The sequence below is a fragment of the Aspergillus japonicus genome (genome assembly GCF_003184785.1).
Source record: "Aspergillus japonicus CBS 114.51 unplaced genomic scaffold BO86scaffold_67, whole genome shotgun sequence".
NCBI classification, from domain to species: Eukaryota; Fungi; Ascomycota; class Eurotiomycetes; order Eurotiales; family Aspergillaceae; genus Aspergillus; species Aspergillus japonicus.
Genome location: NW_020291704.1, coordinates 104815 through 128513, shown reverse-complemented (window position 1 = coordinate 128513; position 23699 = coordinate 104815). Strand labels below are relative to the sequence as shown.

The 23699-nt window shown below is 47.8% G+C and overlaps 7 protein-coding genes across 7 annotated transcripts; 4 read left to right on the top strand and 3 right to left on the bottom strand.

The window, feature by feature from the left end:
• Positions 1 to 6: 6 nt before the first annotated feature.
• BO86DRAFT_346488 (vacuolar protein sorting/targeting protein 10) lies at positions 7 to 5217 on the bottom strand. The gene is made up of 2 exons (XM_025669248.1): positions 1031 to 5217; positions 7 to 956 (listed from the first exon to the last, which is right to left on the bottom strand). Exons 1-2 carry the CDS (start codon positions 4840 to 4842, stop codon positions 317 to 319), a joined length of 4452 nt encoding a protein of 1483 aa, XP_025523707.1. The 5' UTR covers positions 4843 to 5217; the 3' UTR covers positions 7 to 316.
• A 339-nt stretch (positions 5218 to 5556) lies between these two features.
• Positions 5557 to 8466, bottom strand: BO86DRAFT_369890 (exocyst subunit SEC10). The gene is made up of 2 exons (XM_025670259.1): positions 6171 to 8466; positions 5557 to 6094 (listed from the first exon to the last, which is right to left on the bottom strand). Exons 1-2 carry the CDS (start codon positions 8346 to 8348, stop codon positions 5585 to 5587), a joined length of 2688 nt encoding a protein of 895 aa, XP_025523706.1. The 5' UTR covers positions 8349 to 8466; the 3' UTR covers positions 5557 to 5584.
• Positions 8467 to 8614: 148 nt separating this feature from the next.
• BO86DRAFT_346480 (ditrans,polycis-polyprenyl diphosphate synthase) lies at positions 8615 to 10196 on the top strand. Its single transcript, XM_025669247.1, has 3 exons — positions 8615 to 8715; positions 8785 to 9349; positions 9430 to 10196. The coding sequence occupies exons 2-3, from the start codon at positions 8860 to 8862 to the stop codon at positions 10020 to 10022; spliced, it is 1083 nt and encodes a 360-aa protein (XP_025523705.1). The 5' UTR covers positions 8615 to 8715; positions 8785 to 8859; the 3' UTR covers positions 10023 to 10196.
• A 2140-nt stretch (positions 10197 to 12336) lies between these two features.
• BO86DRAFT_392293 (ELMO/CED-12 family protein) lies at positions 12337 to 14896 on the top strand. The gene is made up of 3 exons (XM_025672779.1): positions 12337 to 12831; positions 12914 to 14279; positions 14348 to 14896. The coding sequence occupies exons 1-3, from the start codon at positions 12631 to 12633 to the stop codon at positions 14812 to 14814; spliced, it is 2034 nt and encodes a 677-aa protein (XP_025523704.1). The 5' UTR covers positions 12337 to 12630; the 3' UTR covers positions 14815 to 14896.
• A 711-nt stretch (positions 14897 to 15607) lies between these two features.
• On the top strand, positions 15608 to 17945 carry BO86DRAFT_439833 (putative cell cycle checkpoint protein Rad17; the record flags this gene model as incomplete). The annotated part of the gene is made up of 2 exons (XM_025676180.1): positions 15608 to 15994; positions 16093 to 17945. 2 exons carry the CDS (start codon positions 15608 to 15610, stop codon positions 17890 to 17892), a joined length of 2187 nt encoding a protein of 728 aa, XP_025523703.1. The 3' UTR covers positions 17893 to 17945.
• Positions 17946 to 19084: 1139 nt separating this feature from the next.
• BO86DRAFT_346472 (putative UPD-GlcNAc transporter (Mnn2-2)) lies at positions 19085 to 21035 on the top strand. The gene is made up of 4 exons (XM_025669246.1): positions 19085 to 19448; positions 19500 to 19525; positions 19592 to 19608; positions 19673 to 21035. The coding sequence occupies exons 1-4, from the start codon at positions 19185 to 19187 to the stop codon at positions 20683 to 20685; spliced, it is 1320 nt and encodes a 439-aa protein (XP_025523702.1). The 5' UTR covers positions 19085 to 19184; the 3' UTR covers positions 20686 to 21035.
• On the bottom strand, positions 20834 to 23580 carry BO86DRAFT_439829 (dynamin-related GTPase DNM1; the record flags this gene model as incomplete). The annotated part of the gene is made up of 3 exons (XM_025676179.1): positions 20834 to 21343; positions 21403 to 23394; positions 23482 to 23580. The coding sequence occupies 3 exons, from the start codon at positions 23578 to 23580 to the stop codon at positions 21029 to 21031; spliced, it is 2406 nt and encodes an 801-aa protein (XP_025523701.1). The 3' UTR covers positions 20834 to 21028.
• Between the last annotated feature and the right edge of the window lie 119 nt (positions 23581 to 23699).

Here is a 23699-nt window from a genome sequence, read left to right as displayed (position 1 = left end):
CCACAAACGATAGCAACGTCAGGTTAATAGTACACAAAGTATGTTAGAGGCTATGACCTTCATAAACAACACTTACGATTAATGGATTAATGACACCATACAAATACCAGATCAAAAAAGATTCAGGCTATTGCCCAAATGGGTTTCTATCGTTCAGAGACTAATAAGAAGATGAGCAAAGATAGTCAAGTCAACCTAGCATGAGTGACAAGTACGGAAGGAAGGCGACCAGGGACCCTTCCTACATATTCGTACCATAACATGAAACCATAAAAACCATCAAGCTTGTCGAAGAGAGCGCAGATGAGCACTGCCACTAGAGCTCATCTTCCTCGTCAATGTCGGCTTCTTCCACCCCAAGAAGCTCATCCTCATCATCGACAACGTTAGTGTAATCGCCTCGCCGGGCTGCAAAAGCACCCCGAGACGAGTAGGGTCGTGTATAACCTCCACTGCGCCTGAGACGCAAGAAACCGCTTGCACTTCGCCATAAGCTGGTGGCCAAAAGCGGCAAGGCTTTAGCAACAGCCACCGCGCCCGCGATCACGGTGACGGGAATGGTTATGAGCAGTGAGTCTCGCAACAGCAAACCAGAAGAGGTGCTAACATTCTCTCCAAGGCGAATTTGACCGAATTTGCCGTCCCATCTGGTGTAGACATAGTATCCAACAGCACCGGCCACAGCGATGGGTATCACAATGGCAAAGAACAGTCCAACTCCGCCGATACCGTGTCTACGGTTATATTCCTCCGTTTTATTTGGGCAGGGTTTTGAGACCAGATGGTCTAATTCCAATCCCCCTTGGCAAGTCGTTTGGGGCAGGCGCCGGTATCCTGTAGGCTCCCAGTATTCAACACGATCGGGATCCACCTTACAAACAGCCATCGCATCCGGTGGAGACAATCCCTTGACGAGCCCGCAGCTACCATCACTCAAAGGTTCGTAGTTATAATCACTGTTCGGTGTTAGCGATCGATTGTTTGCTTCCGCGCTCCCATTGAACCAAGCGGGGTAATTGGTAAGTCTTACCATTCAAAGTCGGATTTAGTACAGCTGCAGTTCCTCCCTATGCTGTGAATGTGGGGCTCACGCCAATCATTCCAACATTGAGCAGCAGGTTTCTTGCGATGATATTGTTCAACATGACCAAACAGGCAATTATTGTCCTCAAAAGGGTGACTTGGCTCCCAAATGTAGTAATCGTCGCTGGCTCCACTATCTTCGTTCAAGTTGCATGAGGCGGCCCGGAGTTTAGTAAAGTCAATGTTGACAGTCGCGAGTTTATCTCGATTCTCCGACTCCGCATCTCTACCCCAAAGAAGAAAGTTTTTGGAAGTATCAGAGGGGACAGTCGAGATGTCTTCGATCTGCATTGGAACATCCGAAAACTGGTATTCTTCCCAAGTGTCACCTTCATCCGTACTGTAGTAGAGCACCTTGGTTGGTATTGACTCGCGCACAATGACGATAACAGAACCGGAGTCACCAAACTCCCAAAGATACCGGCCTTGCTTCACAAACTTCCAAGTGAAGCCAGCATCGCGTGTGATGAATGTATCTGGCTCGCTATCGCTAGCCAAATGATCGCCCACATTACCTATACCGACCATCAGGCCAATTGCTGAGCCGGAGGAATACGTGTCTCTTTCATCCCTGCGCTCTGTATAGCCATGGAGATGGAGCGAGCAATCCGGAATCCCTTTGCCTTCTTCCACGGCACAACCAAATTTTTGGCCATCCGCATCTTTGGGTGGGGGGAGTAACATCCACCGGCCCCCGTCATTGTGAGTGATCATGGTTCTCAGCTTCTTCGATTCGCCGGAAGAAAGCCTGTCCACATTGCTGACAACATTCGCAATAGCAACACCTTCAAGTCCCTGGATTTTCTCGAAATCAACATAGCCGCGATGGTCCCGACTCACTGCGCCTAGGCTGAGCACGTAAGAGGTCCCGTTACTATTACTTTTTATGATGGAGCCGTACTCGGCTCCTTCGGCATTGCTCACAGTCACATGCAAGAAAACAGCATGAGTAGAGCTTTCGAGGACAGTATAGGCAGTCTGGATAGGAACATGAAGGTTTGGAGGAAAGTGTGCTTCTGCAAAGGTCCGGCCATCAACACTGCTGCTCGCAGTCAGAGATTCCGGCTTATCCGGGTTTCGAGATGCTACCACGATGAACTCGGACATTGTAGCATAATTGATAACGTCGTCGAAATGAACACGTCGATCAGCAAACTCATTTTCGCTGGATAAGAGTTGCAATCGGTTGTTTCGATTTTCACTTTCGAACTGCTCACAGAAAATCAAGTTGTTGCTGTTGGGACGCGTCTCTCGACTCTCGAACTCGCATTTCTGAACGTAGCGGAGAAGAAGTTTCCAATTTTCGCCACGATTCTGGCTGATATGGGCATTGGAATGGCAATCGCCAGACTCACAATCTACAGCACCGGTCCATATAAGCCAGTCCTTATACTGTGGGTGAAAGGAGATTGTTGGGACACGGTCATGAGTAGGCGGAATCGGCGCCTCGAAGTGTTTGAATGTCTGGGCGCGATCAACCGTCCAAAATGCCTCCTTCCCATCAGTCAGGAGAAAGGCTGTATCGCTGCTATATGGATGAGGTGCAATTCTGGTGATTTTCTTCCCTTGCAATGACTGCTGCCACGTCTTACCGTGGTCATGCGAGAGATAGAGGTCGTGTGCACTTGTCAACATGATGACAGTTTCGTCAGTCCCTGAGTTGCTGGACTGGCGCTCCAAGTAATAATATGCGCTGAATTGCTTCGCATCGAAGAACTGTTTCGAATGGCCGATCTTACCATTGCTGTCAGGAGAACTTCCCACGTCCCCACATGACCACTCGATCTGATCATCCATATTCTTGCCGCCTTCTCGGATGCAGGAGTTTCCCGGAATGAGCCTCCAACCTGATGGACCCAAATACTTATCGGTGGGGTTTTCGCATTTTCCATCTGGAGGTCTTGGGATTTCAGCAGGCTTACAGCTTTGCCCATCTTCGCTGCGTTGTTCACACTCGTAGTCTTCGGTCGTACATTTGCATGGTTCGAGGATCGGTTGAGGGTCTTTGAATTCCTCGTCCACAAAACAATTTGCGTTGGCCTTCCTGCGCCGATAATATTGTTTGTGGCCCATCAAACAATCAGGTTCACCGTTCTCATTCAATCTGGCCGGCCACTTTTCGAAGTCATCCTGACCACATTTCCGTTCGTGGAGGCCCTTAAAATCAATCGAATACACGATGTAGTCGCCATCACCATTCTCCTGCCCAACGAGAACAAACTTTAGGCTGGTAGAGTCGGGAGTCGTTGTGACCATGGTTGGGGAAATCGTGTGTTCTAGATCCACTGATTCCCACTCCTTGCCATGATCGAGAGAGAACCTGACCTTTTTCGCCTTCCCAGCATCACTAACCGCCACTATCACAGCACCTTGGTCACCGAATTCGTATTTATAAGGCCCGTCAAGAGCATGCCGCCAAGTTACTCCTGCATCATCTGAAACAAATAGGTCGCCATCATTGTATTTCTTGAGGCTGTCGCCTGTGTTGCCGATACCCATGACTACTCCCGGTGCCGGACTCGAGAATACCCGGCCAATGTTCGCAAAAGTAGTCACCGAGTGTAGATGCAAATGTTTGTCGCCCACTTTGAGTGGTTGGAAGGTCCTTCCATCATCAAAGCTTATTTGGCTGATAATCTTCTTTTCGGAGCCGGATTCAACCTTTTCAGGATTCTTGACCGTGTTAACCAATACAATGCCTTGGATTCCAGCAATGTTTTCGAAGTCCACAATTCCGGCTTCATTGCGATTGGTGTGCTCGATATTGCGAGTAAAGAATGTACCATTTGAGTTTGAGGTAAACAGCATGCCCATGCCACTGAAAGGGCTGGTTAGAACATCCACCTGCAGGCTGTAGTTAGTGCTTTCCAGCATGGTGTAGGCATCTTGTTCTATCCTATGACCGCCAAACTCTGCCCGACTCCAAGTAATTGTATCAGTGGTCACGTACAAAGCAAGCTCGTCGGTTCCCTTGGACTTAACCGCAGCAACGACAAACTTCTTGACAGCGGCGGTACTTATGACTCCGGAGATTGGCCGATCTGCGTGTAGTTTCACTTCTATGCCATCAGTACTACTGGTGAAGTAATCGTCGGAGTACACCAAACGGTTGGCATGACCAAAGGGCACCTTCAAGCCTGGGACAACGCATAGCGTTCGGTCGACAAGTTGATCGAAAGATGGGAAATTATCTGCAAAATCTGGATGGCCAACGGCCCACGAGCATCCGGCAGCGCTCTCGCGTAACAGCTTAGTCGTTTCAAAGTCGTTCGTCGTATAGTATGATCTCACGATGCAAAAAAACCCGGCGCATTCCTCGCTTTGGAAGATAACTTTGCTCGAGTCCCAACCATGAAAGACAAGAGGTGCGTGCTGCAACGCTGGAAATTCGTCAATTGTGAAAGCATTCCAGGTTTTGCCTTGATCCTTCGTCTTGAAATGACGCCCATCGTTGCCTAAGGCATAAGCTCTGTTCTTGTCGAAAGGATGTTGTTGAACCCAAACCACCCGCTGTTTCATTCCTTCGCCCTCTCCAATAACCGACTCCCATTGTTCACCTCCATCGAATGACTGGAAGACATCACCGTTCTCCAGACTCATGAGGACGTTATCCGTGTCCTCGAAGTAGAAAAGGGACACCGGAGCATGGTCAAATTTCGTCGTAGTGACTTTGGGTTCTCCGGGTGATTTTGCGATGCTGGGCCGCAGCATGAGAGCCAGCGTCAGGTATCCCACTAGCAGGAGCCATCGAGACGCCATCGCCACGACCTTTATAACATTTGCGATGAGACGGCAAACAAGGGCGGAATATCCCCAGAAATGCTGCGCCAAACAGAGTGGTTTGCACGAAGAACGAGAGCCGGAGATAATTCCGACTACTTAGTCAAATCCTGTCGAATGGGCGTATCAGGTCCAGTAGATAAAAGAAACCGAAGGATAGACAGACGGAAATAGAATCGGCATAGCTGTCACTGCGTGGCCCAAGACGAGCTCCTTGATCACGTGTCGGCCCGTAGCGCTTATCGAAGCACTAATGACCTCATGCAGATAATGGTAGCAGATAAGCTCCACTGCTACTCAATACGTACAGTACAGTACAGTACAGTACTCACCTTCGAAGCGCTTTCAAATGAGTGGAGCTGTCATAGATCTTACCTAGGAAATCTTGATACTAACGTTCGATACAATAAGTCAGACTGGCGGAAGGTAAGGTATTATACGTCAGGTTATAAGATCATGTGCTTGAAAGGGTAATCTAGCACCCAGATTAACTGTACGAATAGGATAGATCACAGTATGGTAGTAGCAACGCCCGCACCCACAGTAGTACCGATCCCATTCCAACCTCACCTGACGGTGCCATGGACACAACCCATGCGCATACACGCTGTATGGGCATCAGAATGAGATAGAATCTTGGCTGTCCCAAAATGAGAACAATTCTTCTAATATAAAAGCACTTACGCCCCATATATTATTTTAGGTCTCGATGCTATTCATATCAGAGATTATTGAGCACGACTTGCAAAGCAGCGGTGTTAGAATCCTCCCTGCGAGAGACATAAGCCCTGACTTCCTGGACACTGAGGCCTGTATCTTCTTGAGTGGTACCTCCAATGCTGCGTCCTGGGCTTGTAGTGGCATGGCCATTACCAGAATTTCCGCCAGCAGCGCTGACCGCGCCGCCACATATCCGCTCCTGCAATGCTTCAGAGCCAACGACGAAAAGGTTTCCGACTTCCAGTAAGACATCTAGCGCACCCCCCGGGCCCTTTACCCGCTCCTCAATATCCCAGCTTTTTAACAGATCCGTATACTGTGTCATATCCTTGGTTACAATGAGACCTCCAGGCCCATTCACAACAAACCGCTTGAAATGTTCAAGGAGAAGAATTCTTGTTCCAACAGCAATCTCTGTAAGCATCTGGCGGAGATTAGAGCCACTAGGTGGTAGCGAGCCCTTGAGAACGTTATGCGCACGAGCCAAGAAGGTACAAGTTGACGCACATGTCTGGGATCGATTAGTACACGTCCCGAGAGCACTTGAGGTAAAAAGCTTGCGGGAAAGGCATAACGCAGTGACTAACCGGTGTTTGTAGCCTCTCTAACCAAGTTGCATTGTCACCCTCCTTAGGTCGAAAGTCATTTTTCTTCTGACCAGAAAGAAGTTTGTTCACCCAGGCTAACGTCGCATCAATGACCTTCTGCTCTATGGAATTTATCTTCTCTTCAATTCGTATAGTGATCAGGTTCGTTTTTCTCTCCATTTCTCGACGAATTGTGATACTGCCTGCGGCAAGAGGGATAAGCAATGTGTTAATGCACATGACCATCAAGTTGGCGACACTGATAGCGTTCCGAATAGCCGGTATATACCCGAAATCAGGCTCAGTTCTACCTGATTCCTGGGATGCGGCTACATCCAGAGCGGCGTCTAAACAAACTTCAATGTAGCCTTCTCCCATCATGGAGAGAAGAAGGCTCAGAAGAGCAAGCATATCCTTGGGCGTCTCGCTAGTCATGCTGAGCTCTAAGCCTCTACCAACTGCTTCGGCAAGCCATTTGAGCATTCTCTTTGCATGAGCAATATTTGGGAGACCGTCATCTTCTGTAAGCTTGATGTCTGTAGGTTTACTGGGATCAGTGGCTTCCCTCAGACCTGCCAATCGGAGTAAGAGCATCTTCTGTATTGCGGGAAACTCGGAGGACTCAAGGCGTGCAATATATGCATCTCTTGCGGAGACAAGAACCTCCGTGCCTGATTTTGAGAGAGATGCCATAAACGTTGTCACTGCTTTCTTCCTGCGAGCGTGGAAAGTGGTGAACCTGAATTGTAAGGAGGCATATAATTCTTCCAAATTCCTTCTCTCTCTTTCTATGTAAGACGAACCCACAAAATAGGGCACAAACAGATCCTCCAGTTGCTGATCGAGAATGAGGGCTGTATGTGACGAGATAGGGTCGGGATGTTCGGTCAATCCATGAGCTTTCAAGTCATCAACTAAGGCGCTCAGATAACTGCGAGAACTTTGTAGAGCACGTAGAAACGCTAGTGATGAGACACCGTTCGCCTTATCCAAGACCATCTCGAGTCTTTGTTGAATCGACTGCTGGAAAACTCGCTGCAGAAACTTTCCGAGTACTTGTTCGTAGTACGGGAAGGCCCTTTTGATGATCGCGGACTCTTCTTGCACCACAACTTTTACCTCATCAATGAGTGACTGTAGACTGGGCTCCACTTTTGACGGTTCAGCGTCGGGATCTGCAAGCATTTCCCAGGCTTCTGGATCCCCTCCGACTTCTTCGGTCACCAGCTGGCTGCGGTCAATAAAGAATTGATGTTGGTTCACGAACAAAGCAATCACACTTGCACCACCGTTGAAATCTCGAAGTACTGTAGCGCAATCCTTCATGCCTTCAAAATTAGCTTTTCTGTAGAAATCATCGAATTGCTTCAGCAAGTCATTCTCTAGCGTCTCGGAGAACTTCTCGATAATTTCTCGCGTGTTTGGCCGAATACTATTGCCCTTTGTGCTCCCAGACTCATCTGCCATAGTTCCATTTGCGTAGGACCCGTTATGTCTTCCCGCTACTTCACTCCAACTTTCAGTGTCAAGTCGCTGGCTGATTCTGAGCAACTGACGCGCAATCTGTGCCGATCGAACCTTGGCCTCACCTGTTCCTGACCTCCTCAAATTCTCCAAAAGGGTTAACTCCCCTCTGTTGCTCACACCATCCCAGCATTCGAGGAGAAAATATGCGTCAAGCGCCCGACGCCTTTGACGATCTAATTCCTCAAGCTTACGTCCTGTCTCGACAGCCATGTTGCCTGTGCTCTCGGAAAGCTCTCCTCCGGATAACCCTGCACCATTGAGCGACGTATCGAGTTGCTGGAAAGATTCGATGGTTTGACTTAGTTTTCGTCCTAGGGTGTTCAGATTCTGAGTGTGCTGTGCCTCTGCCCTGCGGACTGCAGCAGATAGTTCATTTTCTCTTATCTCGAGGTCGCCTGATATATCACCTAGTCGCCGCTGCGCATGCTCAAACGTCCGAATCAGCGGTTTGGGGTCAAACGGCTGGTTTCCATTTCCTGAAGCTCCTGTATGTCGCCGAGTGTTTACTGCGTTTTCGGAAAGGGATTCAATAAACTCCTTCACGATGAAATCACGGCTAGAGAAGTCTTCGAGTGTGAAGCCGGGACCTTGAGGGAATACCGGACGGGACACAGCATTGGGAAGGGGATTTGTTGACACATCGTCCGCCATGTTCTGGTCTGTCGGCCGGATCCTCCCGCATTGACATTAGCTTGATGCTGGTAGAGGAGTTGCAATCATTAACCTGAAAGCAGTCCAGGGACAAACTGTATCTGCAGCTCGAGTGCAGCCACGGAGCGGGATACGTGCGGAGTACGGAGTAGACGAGGTAGCTTGATTGACCCGCAGCTGATTACATAAACCATCATCGTGGGCATAAGTTACCTACCATATATGTATTTGATCTCAATGGCCACCTCGAGCTTAATTATTATCGTGTCGCAAGGCAAACAAACAGCGTATGTATTCCGCCTTTTCCTGCAGTCGTGTTGAGGCTTCGTTTCCCGGATCTGCAACAACCTCCAGATTATCCCATACTGTATGGCCATTCAGAAGACGCTCACGGGTCTGTGGCTGGTTCACCATTAAGTTAACTAGCAGCCTGCAGGGCGCTTTACCCATTTTTGACCTCTCACCACCCGGCGCAATCATTTCGCACATGTTCATATACATCTGAAAAACCATGGTCTCGCAACATGACAGAGAGCTTTTTCGCAACGATGTACGCTCTCGAGGGACCAAGCTCAGTGCTGCTGACCGGGAAAACATCTTGAGGCCATATCTACCAGACCCCTCTGAACTCCAACGACGATCGCCGCAGCGGCAGAACAAAGCTCAGCGAAGGGCTCCTGTACGAACTTTCGTCAAGGCGCAAATCCACCGTATTGTATACACCTTTGTTCATATCTTCTTTGGAATCATAATTCGGCTTCTTCAAAGCTACCACGCCACCATGGACCGGATATGTGCAGTCATATATTATCACCATCGAACTCCTGAATTGATCAGAAAAGATGTGAAAGGCCTCAAGCGCCTACCCGAACACTTGAGTGTCATCTTATCGCTTCGCAAGGAGGATGACGCCCTTACTATTTTGATGGACGAAGTTGCAGAGCTTGCAGCTTGGAGCGTGAGTGCTGGAATTCCAGTGTTGAGTGTTTACGAAAAAAGCGGTAAGTAGACACGGCCCTTGACGTCAATCTAAAGAGCCTATGCCAGTGCTGAGTGCTAATGAAATGGGCGGCATCTGCAGGGGCTCTGAAATCTTGCATTCCTATACTTCACCAGGCTATCACCAACAAGATGTGTTCGTACTATGGCTCTCCTATTCAACAACCCCGGTTACGTCTATTTGCACCCCATCATCCTGTCTTTGACCAGCTGCCGCAAGATATCGCTAGTAATCGCAACAATGGATCCTTGACGGTGCTACTACTCTCCGCCACTGATGGCAGGGAGACGTTTGTCGACCTGACTAAAACTCTGGCGGAAATGTCCCAGAGCGGAAAGTTGTCACCCGAAGATATTACCTTAGAATTGGTCGACGCAGAAATTGGCGAGATTACTACTCAGCCGACTCGACCAAGTTCGCCAACCTCGAATGAAAGCAACAAGGCTTCCGACCAGTTCAGGTTTGTCACAAAGCCTGAGCCCGACCTTCTACTAGTGTTCGGCGCCTTTCTAAAATTAGACGGATATCCTCCCTGGCACATTCGACTGACCGAAATGTTTTGCACTGGCGGTAGAAGTAGCGGGACAAATACCTCTGAAGAAGCAGTTGAATATCACGGCTTTCTACGGGGACTCTGGCATTATGCTGGGGCTCAGATGAGGTTCGGCCGTTGAAAGCGTTGAGAGTGATTATTACGAGGTCGTCTATGTATACACCAGCGCAGCATCTAGATCTCCTTATCAGGTTTTTAAGTCACTATCAGTGTCTCATGACCAGGTTCTTTTGCTGGCGGATCAATGCCCAAATAAACAAGACCTGACCAAGTTGGAATACTACAGATCAGCCACATTCAAACTAGGATTAAAGTCTAGGTTTCTTTGTAGGATTTCTCGAGCAAGGTGGACGGCTCCAAAATGACCATTATCACTGAGATTTCCCCGTGATCCCTGGCCGGAAGATATATTCAATTGATGAAAGTAGGTATGATCATTGTTTGCGCCTCGCTCACATAAAGTTTTGACGCTTGCTTCCTGATCCTGGGCTTTCTCCCTCTCTCTCTCTCTCTTATTCTATCCCAGAGTGTGAGAATTCTTTATATATGTCTTGCTCGTAATCATCGCGCCCTCTTCCTGCTTGAAGCCATATGGCAAGACTATTCACGATGTAGAATTGCCGTTGTTAGTGGTCTGCAGGTAATGCCTGCTCATGTGTTCAAAGACGCTGGAACCATCCTTGATACCCGGAATAATTTGGAAAGACTGTGAGCGAAGCAGGATCTTGATGAGATCGCTTACTGCCTGCTTATTGGTAGGCAACGCTTGGATGTCTATAGACTTTCAGTCTCGGTGAGTATAAGAAATGTTTTTCTCCGACAAATCTTGTCTTCATCAGAAGCTGGAGGCTTTTGGGCGCTACAGTCCTCCCTGACAGTCATAAAAGGCTCTCATTCAGCATCAGAGGCTCTTGAGCGCCTTCGGTCAAATGGATTCTTTTGTGGTTTGTATTCCCACTCTTGATTCTTGCATGGTTGCACAGGCAGTCTTCTCCTAAACGGGTGGAATAGGTTGCCATCGAGGCGCCGTATCTAGCACACATTCAAGACACCTTGCTACTACAGCACCTGTTTCATTCAGACCTTCAACTGCACACGATGAACAGATTCTTCGTGATCGAGTCTGCCTTTCCATGCCACGAGCATCCTCGTTTATAAAGCCTGACGGCGCTAAGAGCGTATTGATCGAGCCACTGCAGTCAACAGCATCACATGAACGGAGACAAATGTAACAGCTTCTTTGCGCACAGATTTCACAATTGGAATAGGCACCTAGAGTCTCCTTTGTTGTGGGCCGCCTATGACAAACATGACAGGGGAGTAAGCAGAAGGTTGACGGTTGGTGAGATTTCGGAGAGAGGATTCGGTGGGATACTTGAGAAGAAAAGATATTCGAGGTTGCAAGTCTTAGTGATTGCGTCGGTGACAGCTGTTTCTGAAGCCGCTGTCTCTTCGTGGAACCCCGGTGACGTAAACCTTGTTCATGACTATCTTCTGAGATGTCCAGCAATTTGGCAGGGATTTGAGGGCTTATTTGTTGAAAAGGTGACAAGACTACTCTCTTGCTGCATACCAGAAGTCCGCAGTCAGCTTTCTTCTCAACACGGTACCAAAAGCGATGGCAGAATCCCAGACCCGTAAACAAACCTTGGAACCATACCTAGCAAGGACATCGTCACGGTTCTTTTTCTTTATGTTAGGTGTTAAAAGAGAAAAGTGGCCGGGCTCAGCTTGGACGTGTGGCATGTTGGATTTACTCGAATAGCATCAAGACAGAATTATGGCGAGAAATGTATGTGTTAGGTAATACCACTACCTATGCGAAGCAAGTCGCTGGTTAGCACTGAAAAACACAAAGTAGCCAAATGTATTGGAGGTCTAGAACCGGGTAATGAGATTAAGAAAGTATGCAGTATTTGGTACTGTAGCTTTTCATAGTTCGAATATGTAAATTAGATGGCTGCTCTGTCCAGGGAAGAGTCACAAGGGGTACGTACCAATTTTCCTCGACCGGTATAGAAGACCCACTTCACTTACTGTACGACGGTACGTACTACGTATGAGTACATATTATTCTAGACCCACAGTCCATTAACATTTCTACGGAGTAACTAGGCAAGGCCAACTCTGACTAAGTACGGAGTACTCTGTAGAGCGTAATAGGATTCGGAAACCTGCCCCCGGTCATGCGCTGTACACTTCCATACAGCACTGTACATGTGCAATAATACAGAGTTTGCAGAGTATACTACTGCACTGGACTATACCTACATGAAATTCAGACATTGGCTTGGCAGAGATGGTAAATCGCCTGATGCTGATGCTGGACTTGGCACAAATAGATTGACAAGCTCTACGCAATTCTAGATGTCTGAGATGAGGGATTAACTTGCATCCGTACCGTACAAATGGAGAGAGATTCAATACACAAGGGTGGCTTGCCCCAGCTGTAACTTAATTCAAGGTGCGAAGCAAGTACATTAGATACGGTTGCTTGGCAGCCCACCTCCTGATCATCTCTCTTTCTACTTTCCAACCCCGACAGGATGTAATACCTGAAACTCACCTCCTCGACCGAACGTCTTGAATAAACATACTGCTTGGCTTGAGCATCAATCAGATTTTGATTAAATCCAGAGATCAAAGCACCACACAAAACAGTCTCAATGGAGAATAGCATATCGGAACTTGTGGAGAGGTTAGGGAGCGATGAAGATGGAGTACGCAAAATGGCAGTTTTCAAGCTGCAGAGCAGCATCGGCGACCCTTCTTTCGCCGATATATTCATTGTGGAGGGCGGACTGGTCAGGCTACGCTATCTGATCTTACATGCAACTGGTAACACATTGGCATATAGCCTGACAAGCTTCGCAAGACTACTAGATGTTGATAAGGGCTGGGACTTCGTAGACCAGGAAGTGGTCGAAAGAGTAGGTGGCCCAATCAAGACCTCGCCAATGTATCGTCGAATTTTGGTTGTACATGGACTGACTGGTGGTCGTCGTATCTCAGGTTGTTGAGCTCATTGTGACACATCCCCTTGTCAATATCTTAAGGGGCGCTATGTCTATACTAGTGTCCATAGTGTCACACCCGCACGCAGGCGATGATAGTACGCAGACTGGAGGCTTCGGATCTGGCGCGCTAAAACCTGCAATTGCCATCTATCCACAGTTCCTGGAGATGCTTGTCAGCAGACTATCCTCCGCAGACCATGCGCTTTGCGCCAATGCATTGCAACTGATCAATTCACTTATGCGTGACTCCGTCGCAAACGATACAGATTTAGAATGGCCAAAATTCATTCAAAGGCTACAAGATCTGGGAGTCATACGGGCAGTATACTCCCTGATGCAAGGAAGTGCCATGCAGGACCACATACATCCACTGATCGAGTTCCAATATCTTACCAAGGTTCTTTTGCGGAAATGGCGCGACATTGCACTGAATCTGGAGCAGCCAGAACATAGAAGAGCGTTGAAGGGGATTTACGTGGCTAGTTCTTTGGAACGGAGTCGTGATAAGGGCACTGAAACCGGGGAAGATGTCCGTCGATCTAAACGCCATGACCCAGAAAAGTGGCGGCGACTTGGCTTTGAAACCGAAAGTCCGGTGATGCAATTTGAATGTACAGGCTTCCTGGGACTCATGGACTTGGCAGATTATGTCAGAAACAATCAAGATGAATTCCAGAAAATCATCCTGGAGCAATCGACAAGGCCAGCAGATCAACGTTGTCCAATTGCTCGTGCTTCGTTGTCCGTCACCTGTATTCTCTACGATCACTTTGAGGTCGACAAATCAGAGATAGAGGATGTCAAAACATCCTTGCTGATAGATTCTCGCTTGAATGTTGAAAGTCTATTTCAGCCTCTATTGTTACACTGGACGCGATTACACGTCGCTGGATTGCATGCGTTCTTCCGTCTATGGAAAACCACAGGTGCCGAAATTGAAGATTATGACAAAATTGTGGAGCTCGTTCGTGTGCTTCTTGAATCGATCGTCGGTAGGGCGCCTCGCACTAAGGATGTGCAAGATGTGGAGGAAGACATAGTCAATTTTGACTACGGGCGCCTGCGTGAGTTACAGATGGAACTATTGGAGCTTACATACGAAGATGCTTGGGGGCAACATCTACGAAATATGCGCGAAGAGCTATACCACGAGGCCCTTCAATTTGTGAAAGAGCAGCGCATAAGATCTCTGCTTCGAGGCGGTTGGTTTCCAAACGAAGACGATTTGGACTTGGAACTGGCATCGAAAAAGTCCTCTTGGCGTTATATTCAGCTATCGCATAATCGGCGATTTCTGCACTTTGGTGACTTCGAGCATCGGCAGGAAGAAAGTCCTCAAGTAGACGTTCTACCCGATAAAAGTGAGTATGCCCTTCCTAGCACTTACCCCTCGCTTTGAGCTTGATTGAACACTCACCGTATGCCTCAGTCGACCTTTCCATTGTATCTTCCGTGGTATCCAACGTCTCGAAGTTGTCTGATGATTACTTTCCATCAGCGGTGAAGACTCGGTCCCACAGCAATCCTTCTATGAGGATAATAATTCATGGCCCTCCTGATCATGAAGCAAGAACGAAGGGCAGCGCACAGGACGCCAGCCATCATTCTCGACAACTCAGCAAGTCTACGCCGGGGGAGTGTATACTGCTAAACTTGCATCCACAGTCTCCCAGCGTAGCATCGGAGTGGCTCGATGGTTTACTAATGCTACTTAACCAGCAGCCTATCACGACAGAGACAAGCAAATTAATAGAATTAATTAGCGACTACGGACTCAAAATCCGTCTATTGAACGTTCGCTTCGATGATCTAGCACTCGTCAGTGAGACACCGGGCGTCCCTTCGCGTGAAGGCCTCGACAATGATTATTATTACGATGTTTTCGGGGGTCCTTGATGGTTTTGTTCACTATATGCATTGACTATACATATATCCAGAAGACAATTACATGGTCTTCTCTCAAGTAATTCATAATGCCAAGCATAATACCTTCGTAGGTCTCGCCTCTTTCATAGACTTTATTCACCGAATAGCTTCCACAAGTGGGTACATCCTACAGCCCAAGCATTGTACTGGATGGCTAAATTTTAGTTACCTAGGACTAATATGTACTGTACATGAAACCTCAGGCTACATAGAAACATCTAGCGATCGTTCGGCTCGGCAGAACTATCCGGCCACGGTTCGGGACACAGTTGGACCACCAATCTCCCGAAGCTCTATCGACATCCCGGAACTCAGGGTCCTATGACTAGGACTGGCCTTGCTGATGAATCTCGCCCACTCCATTCAGTGTATCGTCCTCCTCCGTCCTATTATAATCTGCCCGTTCCTCATGAGCTGTATTCTTTTATCCAGGCCATGATCATGTTAGTTTTCATGGACAACAATCGGACGTACATGTACTTAGCTTAGCTGCAGCATAGGCTGTGATGAAGCTAAGGAGACCACAGCGGTAGATACTCTGCGACAACAACCATTCCGGTCTGTTCGCTTGTATCCTTACTTTGCTTGATTGAGTCTTCTTTCCGGCAAGCTGGAGGCGGCGATTACGATAACGAGGATGAAGCGCAAAGCACCTTCAGATCTCTCTTTAACACGATCCACCCCATTCGATTTTTGCGACCACGCAATGTCGGGCCAGAAATCTGGTCCTGAGACGGATGATAATGCGAAGACGAACATAGCAATGGAAGCACCAGGCCCATTTGACGACGTCATTGAAGATGATTATGACTCTTTTGATGAGATATTTACACAACATTTTGCAGACGATGGTACTTGTCTACGCGAGGACATCACAAACATTGCCAACGATCGGAAAGGTGCTCGTCCATCGCATCAGAAGGGACTGCCCGACAGTCAGAGCTCCTCTGGCACTACCAAACGCTTTGTCATACCGCCCGCCTGTCATTCCCAACCTCGGCTCTTTCGCCCGTTCAATGTCCATAATGCAGAATTGCCGTGGGCTCAGAGATTCCCCCCTAAAGACATAAGTGAACTGGCAGTTCACGGCAGGAAAGTCTCCGAGGTGAAAAATTGGCTGAATAATGCATTCTGTGGGACGGGTGAACGGGTATGTAGCCTGGCCATTTGTTAAATGCCTCCCTTTATCATGTTTTGGACTATGTATGACCTTGAGTCCAAACTATTCATTACTGACAATGGCGGAAGTTACTTATCCTCCGTGGCCCCGCGGGAAGTGGCAAGACAACCACAGTTTCCATTTTGTCAGAGGCTCTGGGGTGCGAGATACTTGAATGGAGAAATCCAGCGGCATCTGACTCTGTCACCGACTTACCGAATTCCGTTGCCCTGCAATTTGGTGATTTTCTGGAGAGGGCTAATGAGCTCTCAGGTCTCAACCTTGACCTGCCGAGCAATTTCCCCGAAGGTCAAAGGGGCGCCATAGAGTGCTTTTCGCCGCGACGGCGTTTGATTCTGATTGAGGAATTCCCTTCATTAATGACGCAATCCCCTAACCTGTCTCTGTTCAGAATGGCTGTCCAGCGGTACCTTGTAACGGCAGGCTCCGCTCGAGAGATAGACATAGTGCCCTGCTCTCCAATCGTCATTATTATCTCAGAGACACTTCTCGACTCGTGCTCTTCTTTTTCAGATAACATCACAGCTCATCGATTGTTAGGCCCGGCGATCTGCAATCATCCGGGAACAAGCATTATTGACTTCAATAGTATAGCTCCCACGTTCATGTTCAAAGCCTTAAATTTGATCATAGAGAAGGAAGGCCGCGTTTCTAAATCCGAGCGAGCACTATCACCCGCTACAATGCGCAGCCTCTCTCAAAACGGGGATATTCGAAGTGCGTCTGCCAGGCTAGAATTCATCTGCCTAAAGTCCAGTAATTTTGCCGAGATGAAGAAATCGTCTAGGGCCAAGAAGGCCTCCCGGAGAGTACCCACTCTTACTCCGATGGAGGAAAAGGCACTTGGGCTGATAACCCAACGAGAGACCACTTTAGGGTTGTTCCATGCTGTTGGGAAGGTTGTGTATAATAAGCGTGACGATCCAAGCTCTAACAAAGATGGTCAGTCTGTTATGCCACCGAGCTACTTGCATCATTATGGACGGCCGAAACCATCACAGGTGCAGGTCAATGAACTATATAATGAGACTGGTACAGATACGCAAACGTTTATCAGTACTTTGCATGAGAATTATGTTCCATCTTGTGATGGTGCCTCATTCACAGAGTGCCTTGACGATTGCATTAGTGCGCTTTCAGATAGCGACTTGTTGTATCCTATTTCCAAAAGGACAAACAGGTTCTTCATACATGCAGCTAGAAATAGTGCTGCAGTTGAGACTTTGCGGCAGCAAGAAATCAGCTACCAAGTTGCCGCTCGTGGGCTACTATTCGCCCTCCCTTATCCAGTGTCACGGAAGAGTTCATTCAATGATGGTATTGGGACTTCAAGACATGGCCAACAACTTCTTTACCCGACTTCTTTGCGGTCACTGCATGTTATGGAGGAGGTTGAGGGCCTCGTAGCTTTGTGGTCAAGCAGGCTCTTGAGCTCGATGAGTTACCCTGCCTCAGGCTCAATATTCGAATCTACTACTCCCCTCAGCGAGAAGGAGCTGAGCACTAACAGCAAGTTCTCTCACGAGGGTGCTCGGAATGAGAGCCAAACAGTGGCAGCAACCATGATACCGCGCAGTGACCTTATACTTCACCAATTGCCGTATATGGCATGTTTGTTCAGAGGAGCCACTGAAGGACAGGAGCTCGAAAAGATTACAAAGCTCACCAGGCTCCGGCCGCAGGCTTCCGACAAAGCACATACCTTCTTTGGTGAGATAGAGGCACCTGGTGCGAATGTCGGACTACTGGGAGAAATATCGAAAACAAGGCTTCGAGGCTGGGATAGCACTTCAGAGTCCTATCTACCGTCTGGGACTGATGAGAGAGGGCTTACCTTGAGTGATGATGAAATCATAGACGACAACTGAGAACTTGTTTCGATGATCTTGTCATGCTTGGTATGCTTGTCTTAATTCAAGCGCTTGGGTCTTTTCCACGTGACTTGGTGTAGAATAAGCCCCGACTACAGACAATCATCCTTCTGTGTATTTCCTTATCATCCTTCTGTATACCCGAAACACCTTTGCTTCGAAGGAATAAATAGTATTAGCTCTAATAGAGTATACTGGTCTAGGACAAAGCTTTACTCAGGGTCACGTATCAATCACGGAATCATTTGTGGATTAAGCAGGCACGGTATACAGGTTTGATTTCTTCTGCTGGATCCTGGAAGACGCTGGTGGTAGAAGCTATTCCACAGTCAGTGCAGGTGCAAGGTATAGATTTACGAGGGCCTGACCTGCCGGTTTCCATCCTTGGCCAAAAGCATTCAGTCAAAGCGCCCTTGGCGAGCCCAGCAGGGCCCATACTTCAACCCTTTGTGATCAAGCACTTTTTTAATATGGCCGTTAAGGGTCTGCTTATATACTTGTCTAAGTATTTAGGGGTTAAATAAGTATGTCCATTCTAACCCACGTACCCGTGTATTAGTTCAGACCTGCGGCCTGAATATGGAGCAAGAAGTTGTTGTTCGTACTCCCCGTAGCTGTTCTACATAGTATAGTTTATTTCCATTGGTAACATATATTCAGCCCGTCTAATATATACATATATAAAAGGTCTTGCAGTATAGAGCCCTAGTTCTAAATACTAACTAGTCAGTAATCGAGGTTTATATAGTACCTAGGAACCGTAACATCTGGGGCGGGGAGGGGAAGGGGCTTCTTGGCACGGGAACTTAGCGCAAGTCCGAGGTCCTCCAGCTAGATGGTAACTACTACTAGGCACATACCTATATGTCCAGACTAGAACTTTTAAGGCTCATTCTACGAGTCACTTCATATATTTACCTAGCAGTCAGTTAATTGGTGCAGCTTCTTGACTTTGATTATATGAGTACATACATCCATACTTAGTAAGCAGGACCAAAGTAGTTAGTTCAACTAGTAAATAGTTAATTTGTCAATTTACTTCGGTTAATGTTTGTTAAATTACCGGATTGACTGACTTACACATATACTAAGTAGGTACGTGCATAGCCTAAACCAATCAGAACAATGCCAGGACTTTGAGAGAGACTGGACAAGAGGCTGCGTGTCGGCTGGGGCTCTGGGCGTGTTTGTTACCAACCGCCTTTCTCCAACGCAATACTCCCTTGGTCTCCGGGACCAACTCCGCCGTCTTTTGTCTACTCAGGAAAAAGGAATGGGCCGTAGACGGTATGCCGTCAACACAAATGAACAGAGACTCCCCACGGGTCCACCCCAGCCTCAGCCAGCAAGCATCGGATGTCGACCTACTCACAACCAATCCACGGGAATTGGAAACTCAAAAATGTCGCGACAACAGGAAGTATAGAGAGTTTGGAGGAGCGGAATCCCAAGATTTGCGCAGCGCTGGGAGTGGCTTGGCCATCTCAGCGCTACGTAGATGGTCAAACTTGACGTTGACGTTTTCCCTGATTCTCGGTGGTTGCTGTGCTAATGTGAGTTGATTCCAAGACAGGAAAGTCCTCTTACTGATGTCTGAACTAAAGGTCTTCGCTCTCGAGGCGATTATCAAGTAAGTTGGTTGGTGTACTCGGCTGCACACAAGAATGATACCTATACTGACCTCCCCACCTCTTAGAGAACAGCCTAGCTCCGGTAAGTAATGATTGCTGTTCCACTGTTGATATGCCCATTCGCTTCTGTACTGATGATCTCCGAGGTCCCCTGATAACGCTCGCCCAATTCCTCCTGACTGCAATCGTCACCGTTCCGGATTTCATTTCTCCGTCTGCCGGGTTTCGTTCCTTGTACCTTAGACCACGTGCCATCCCTCTGAGATCCTGGGTTATCTATACCGCTTTCTTCATCAGCGTCAACCTATTAAACAACTGGGCATTCGCATACAAGATATCCGTTCCCCTACATATCATCCTTAGGTCGGGAGGCCCTGTGGCGTCCATGATCATAGGCTACATTTTCAATGCTAAGCGGTACACACGGGGTCAGATGCTTTCCGTGCTCATGCTTACATTGGGCGTCGTTGCTGCTGCACTGGCAGACGCCAGAGCGAAAGGTCAATCAGTCAACGTCCAAGGTGCATCGACGGTGTCAACAATGACAGGATTTACAGTTCTTGCTGTAGCGATGGTCCTGTCTGCCTTCCAAGGGATCTATGCTGATCGACTTTACGAGAAATATGGCCGGAACCACTGGAAAGAGGCTCTCTTTTATTCTCATGTACTCTCACTGCCTCTCTTCTTACCCACTTATCCACAAGTCGCCACCCAATGGCGAGCGTTATTACTTTCACATACGTCAAATGGACCAGCTCTATCTCAGGATTCTACAGCAACAAAGGGACACTGCGGTTCGCCATGTATAGCCTCGATTGCCAACAAAGTTATCCAGCTTTCAGTACTGAAACTGGATTCTGACCCTTCGCAATTGATCCTTGCAGCAATACCAACACGTTTGATGTACCTTGTGATAAATGCATTGACTCAATACTTTTGCATTCGTGGGGTACATCTTCTATCTGCAAAAACGTCTTCGCTAACCGTGACTATCGTCCTAAATATTCGCAAACTCGCCTCACTCTTGTTGTCTATATATATTTTCGGGAATTCTCTGGCGCCAGGGATCATTGTTGGTGCCCTATTGGTATTTCTCGGTGGTGCCTTATATGGCTATGAAGGGGCACGTGGCAGAAAGTCACATTTAAAGAAAGAATAAACTCAAATCTCATGTGCCGGATATAGTTCATTGCCTGATTATCATCAAGCTCTTTTGTCCTCTTGCAATGTCCAAATCTGCTGTATCGTATCTTCGATGCAATTCTACACAATCTAATGTACCTGCAAACTGAATCTGATAGCACAAAGGAGTCTACGCTGTTAGGGCTAACTTAATGAGCGTCATTGTGGAAAACAATCTTATTATATGATACAACAGTGCCACGGTGTTTTTTTCTCCTAGAGAACGGCTGTCCTTGGCGAATTCAGGTGGTGAAGACTGTGGAAAACAATGTCATCAATGCTTTCTAATGGTCTGCGGCTGACCTTCCCTGATCAACTTTCTACAAGACCTCACCCACAATTTTCGCTGCCTCCTTGTATGTATCAAGAAGCTTTTCGCACTTTTCTCTCTCCGCCTTGATTCCATCATCCTCGTATAGAAGTTCCCCGAACAGATCCTCCTTATAGAGCTCGCTAACAAGCCTATTCTGCACAACATCTTTGCTGTGATTGACCAGCAGATGCATAATGGCCTTGGGTACCTGGTCCGCGATCGTTTCCCTGACGATGTTAAAGTATGAAGAGATCAATCGGCGGATCAATTCTGTTTCCAAGATCTCACGTTCAGACAAAGAGGAGTCGGAATCGTCCTTTGGCTAAGTTTTCTGGTTAGCTGTTGTTCTTTCAAAATGAAGATACCAAGTAGTCAACTCACAGAAATACCGACGTCACCGGATTGTTCCACAGTGGTAATATAATCGTCGGGCGGCATTATCGGAGACCGCAGATCTGCCCGCCGCATCCCATGGCTGACACTGGCCTCATGGGGGCCTGAAATCTGTCTATTTGTGTTTGACGCCTGCGGTGGCGAGGTGACTGGATGCACGCCGTCCTTGCCAAAGAAGTAATTTAAGAATGAATCACGGGTAGTGTTCGTTGCTCCGAACGTGGCCGAGGCGTTCGAATGCGTCCCATTCAGTGTAGCTGAAATGCTGCCGTCTTGAGCTTTACCGAGGTGAGGAGACATGCTTCTAGCACCCCGCACGGATTGGCTTCTGCTAGAGACGTTCGGCGGCTTAATCTCAGATTGCGGATCTTCGTCATCTTCCAAGGAGGCAGCGTTGTTGCCATTCAGCCCCCCAAGTTCCTTGAGCCGGCGCTTTTCCCTTTTTCTTCTATCCTCTGCTAGAGCTGCTTTCCTTTCCTGCTCCTGTTTGTTTTGGATAACGGACGACATTGCTGCTGCTGCACCAAGGAAATTGGGATGATTGGTGTTTATGTAGGCTCGTTGAATTGATATAAGGGATTCCACGTATCCTGAGCAGGGGCCCAAACGTTCCCGAAGGAGATCGGATACAACTTCAATCAATTTGGCTTGCAAACGTGGAAAACGAAGGAGCTCCTGTGAGCCACATGTATGGCAGATCTTGATAAGCTCTTCATAAACGAGTTCGACGCACCTCTGACTAGGAGCTTCCAGCATCTTGATCTGAGGTTTTACAAGCAAATCAAATGCAAGCTCCGGGACAAATAGACTCGGACGAGGACCAGTTGAATTTCGAATAGCCGTCCTGATATCAGAGACAGTTAGGTTGTGAGTGGGATCTATCGTTTCAAGGGAATTCCCGAAAACAGAGTTGAATATATAGTATATTCTAGCGCCGCCGCAAAGTTCCTTGGTAGAGATCTCGGAGGAGGTTCCGTCAATCGAAGATATGAACGACGATGCAAAGCGCGTCATCAGTTGCAATATCAACGAGCCGCGATGTTCCTTGCCGCTGAACTGCTTGTTGCCATAGCTTGCAAGCTCTTGTTGTGTTTGCCCCATGAGAGTGTTAAGACGTGCTTTGATATCAGGAAGCCGATCGCGGATGTGGGACATAAGAGTCGTGTTCAAGGTCTTTGCTAAGAACTGAGTGCCACATCTATTTGCCATGTTCCGATAAGCAGGATGGTGTCTGAAAAAGTCCAGCTCAGCCTGCAGTGCGTCAGACAATGATTTCCCAGATTGAATATCTTGTTGAGAGCGGTTGACGACGCCGATGAAGCCTAATTTAAGTGGATAGACGCGGCCAGAGAGGATGTCCATGGCATTAGTGCCATGGTCCATGAGGTCCAGCTTCGTCAAGACACCGATCGTCCTTCGACCCATGGGATCTACCTGTCGCGCAAGCTTTAAGGCTTCAGAGTTCACAAGGTCGACATTGGCAGGGGACACTGCCAGAATGATGCTGTTGGGCTTGGCTATGTATTCCAAAATCAATGCCCGTGTTTGCTTTTCGATATCCGACGGCTGATCTCCAATAGGCACTTTCGTCAATCCCGGCAAGTCAACCATGGTGAGATTGAGGACATGGGGTGAGAATATCTTGAGGTTTATGGGCTGCCTATTGATGCCTTTGTTGCTCCCCGCTATCCTTGCTGTCTCGGCTTCGATCTCCTGCTTCACGAGAGCAAAGTCATCGAATTTGCGGCCGGGCAGATGGTGGAATTCTGCCCACTCATTTTGTCCCGCAACACTTGCAGCAGTATGAGGTATGTGAACTTCGTCACCCTCGGGTCTATCATGCCGTTCGCTAGGTATGTTTATGAGTTGAAGAATCAAGGGTCTTCTTGTCACTATACCGCTTCCTCTCGGCAGGAAATCTCTGCCAACGATGTTTTCAAGGACAGATGACTTTCCGGAAGATTGAGAACCGACAACGACCTGTAGGAATTAGTTATCTTTGCTATTGTATGATTGTATGGCGCAGAAGGCCCAGGAAAGAGCAAGCCATAGGCGATGTTCACTCACAATCTGCGGTAGATCAAGGGAGTCATTTCCAATGGTGTTAAAGACAAGATCCTGTAGCTTGTTGACGGTGATAAGTAAGTCCCCACTGAGGGCTGCCATGCTTCAATGCAGTGACGAAAGCGAACACTGCTCTTCGAGGTGCTTGGATTTAGAGAGAATCCGCTGAAAGATTTGAAGAGGTCTAACGACACAAAACAGGATAATTAGAGAAGCTCTTG

Excerpts from the sequence above, each read along its gene's own strand:
- BO86DRAFT_346480 (XM_025669247.1), top strand. The coding sequence starts at position 8,860 with ATGGTCTCGCAACATGACAGAGAGCTTTTTCGCAACGATGTACGCTCT. Across the intron at positions 9,350-9,429 it reads GAGTGTTTACGAAAAAAGCG|GGGCTCTGAAATCTTGCATT; the intron begins GTAAGTAGACAC and ends CGGCATCTGCAG.
- BO86DRAFT_392293 (XM_025672779.1), top strand. The coding sequence starts at position 12,631 with ATGGCAGTTTTCAAGCTGCAGAGCAGCATCGGCGACCCTTCTTTCGCC. Across the intron at positions 12,832-12,913 it reads ACCAGGAAGTGGTCGAAAGA|GTTGTTGAGCTCATTGTGAC; the intron begins GTAGGTGGCCCA and ends GTCGTATCTCAG. Across the intron at positions 14,280-14,347 it reads AGACGTTCTACCCGATAAAA|TCGACCTTTCCATTGTATCT; the intron begins GTGAGTATGCCC and ends CGTATGCCTCAG.
- BO86DRAFT_346488 (XM_025669248.1), bottom strand. The coding sequence starts at position 4,842 with ATGGCGTCTCGATGGCTCCTGCTAGTGGGATACCTGACGCTGGCTCTC. Across the intron at positions 957-1,030 it reads ACTAAATCCGACTTTGAATG|TGATTATAACTACGAACCTT; the intron begins GTAAGACTTACC and ends AACACCGAACAG.
- BO86DRAFT_369890 (XM_025670259.1), bottom strand. The coding sequence starts at position 8,348 with ATGGCGGACGATGTGTCAACAAATCCCCTTCCCAATGCTGTGTCCCGT. Across the intron at positions 6,095-6,170 it reads TAGAGAGGCTACAAACACCG|ACATGTGCGTCAACTTGTAC; the intron begins GTTAGTCACTGC and ends AATCGATCCCAG.
- BO86DRAFT_346472 (XM_025669246.1), top strand. The coding sequence starts at position 19,185 with ATGCCGTCAACACAAATGAACAGAGACTCCCCACGGGTCCACCCCAGC. Across the intron at positions 19,449-19,499 it reads TCGGTGGTTGCTGTGCTAAT|GTCTTCGCTCTCGAGGCGAT; the intron begins GTGAGTTGATTC and ends TCTGAACTAAAG.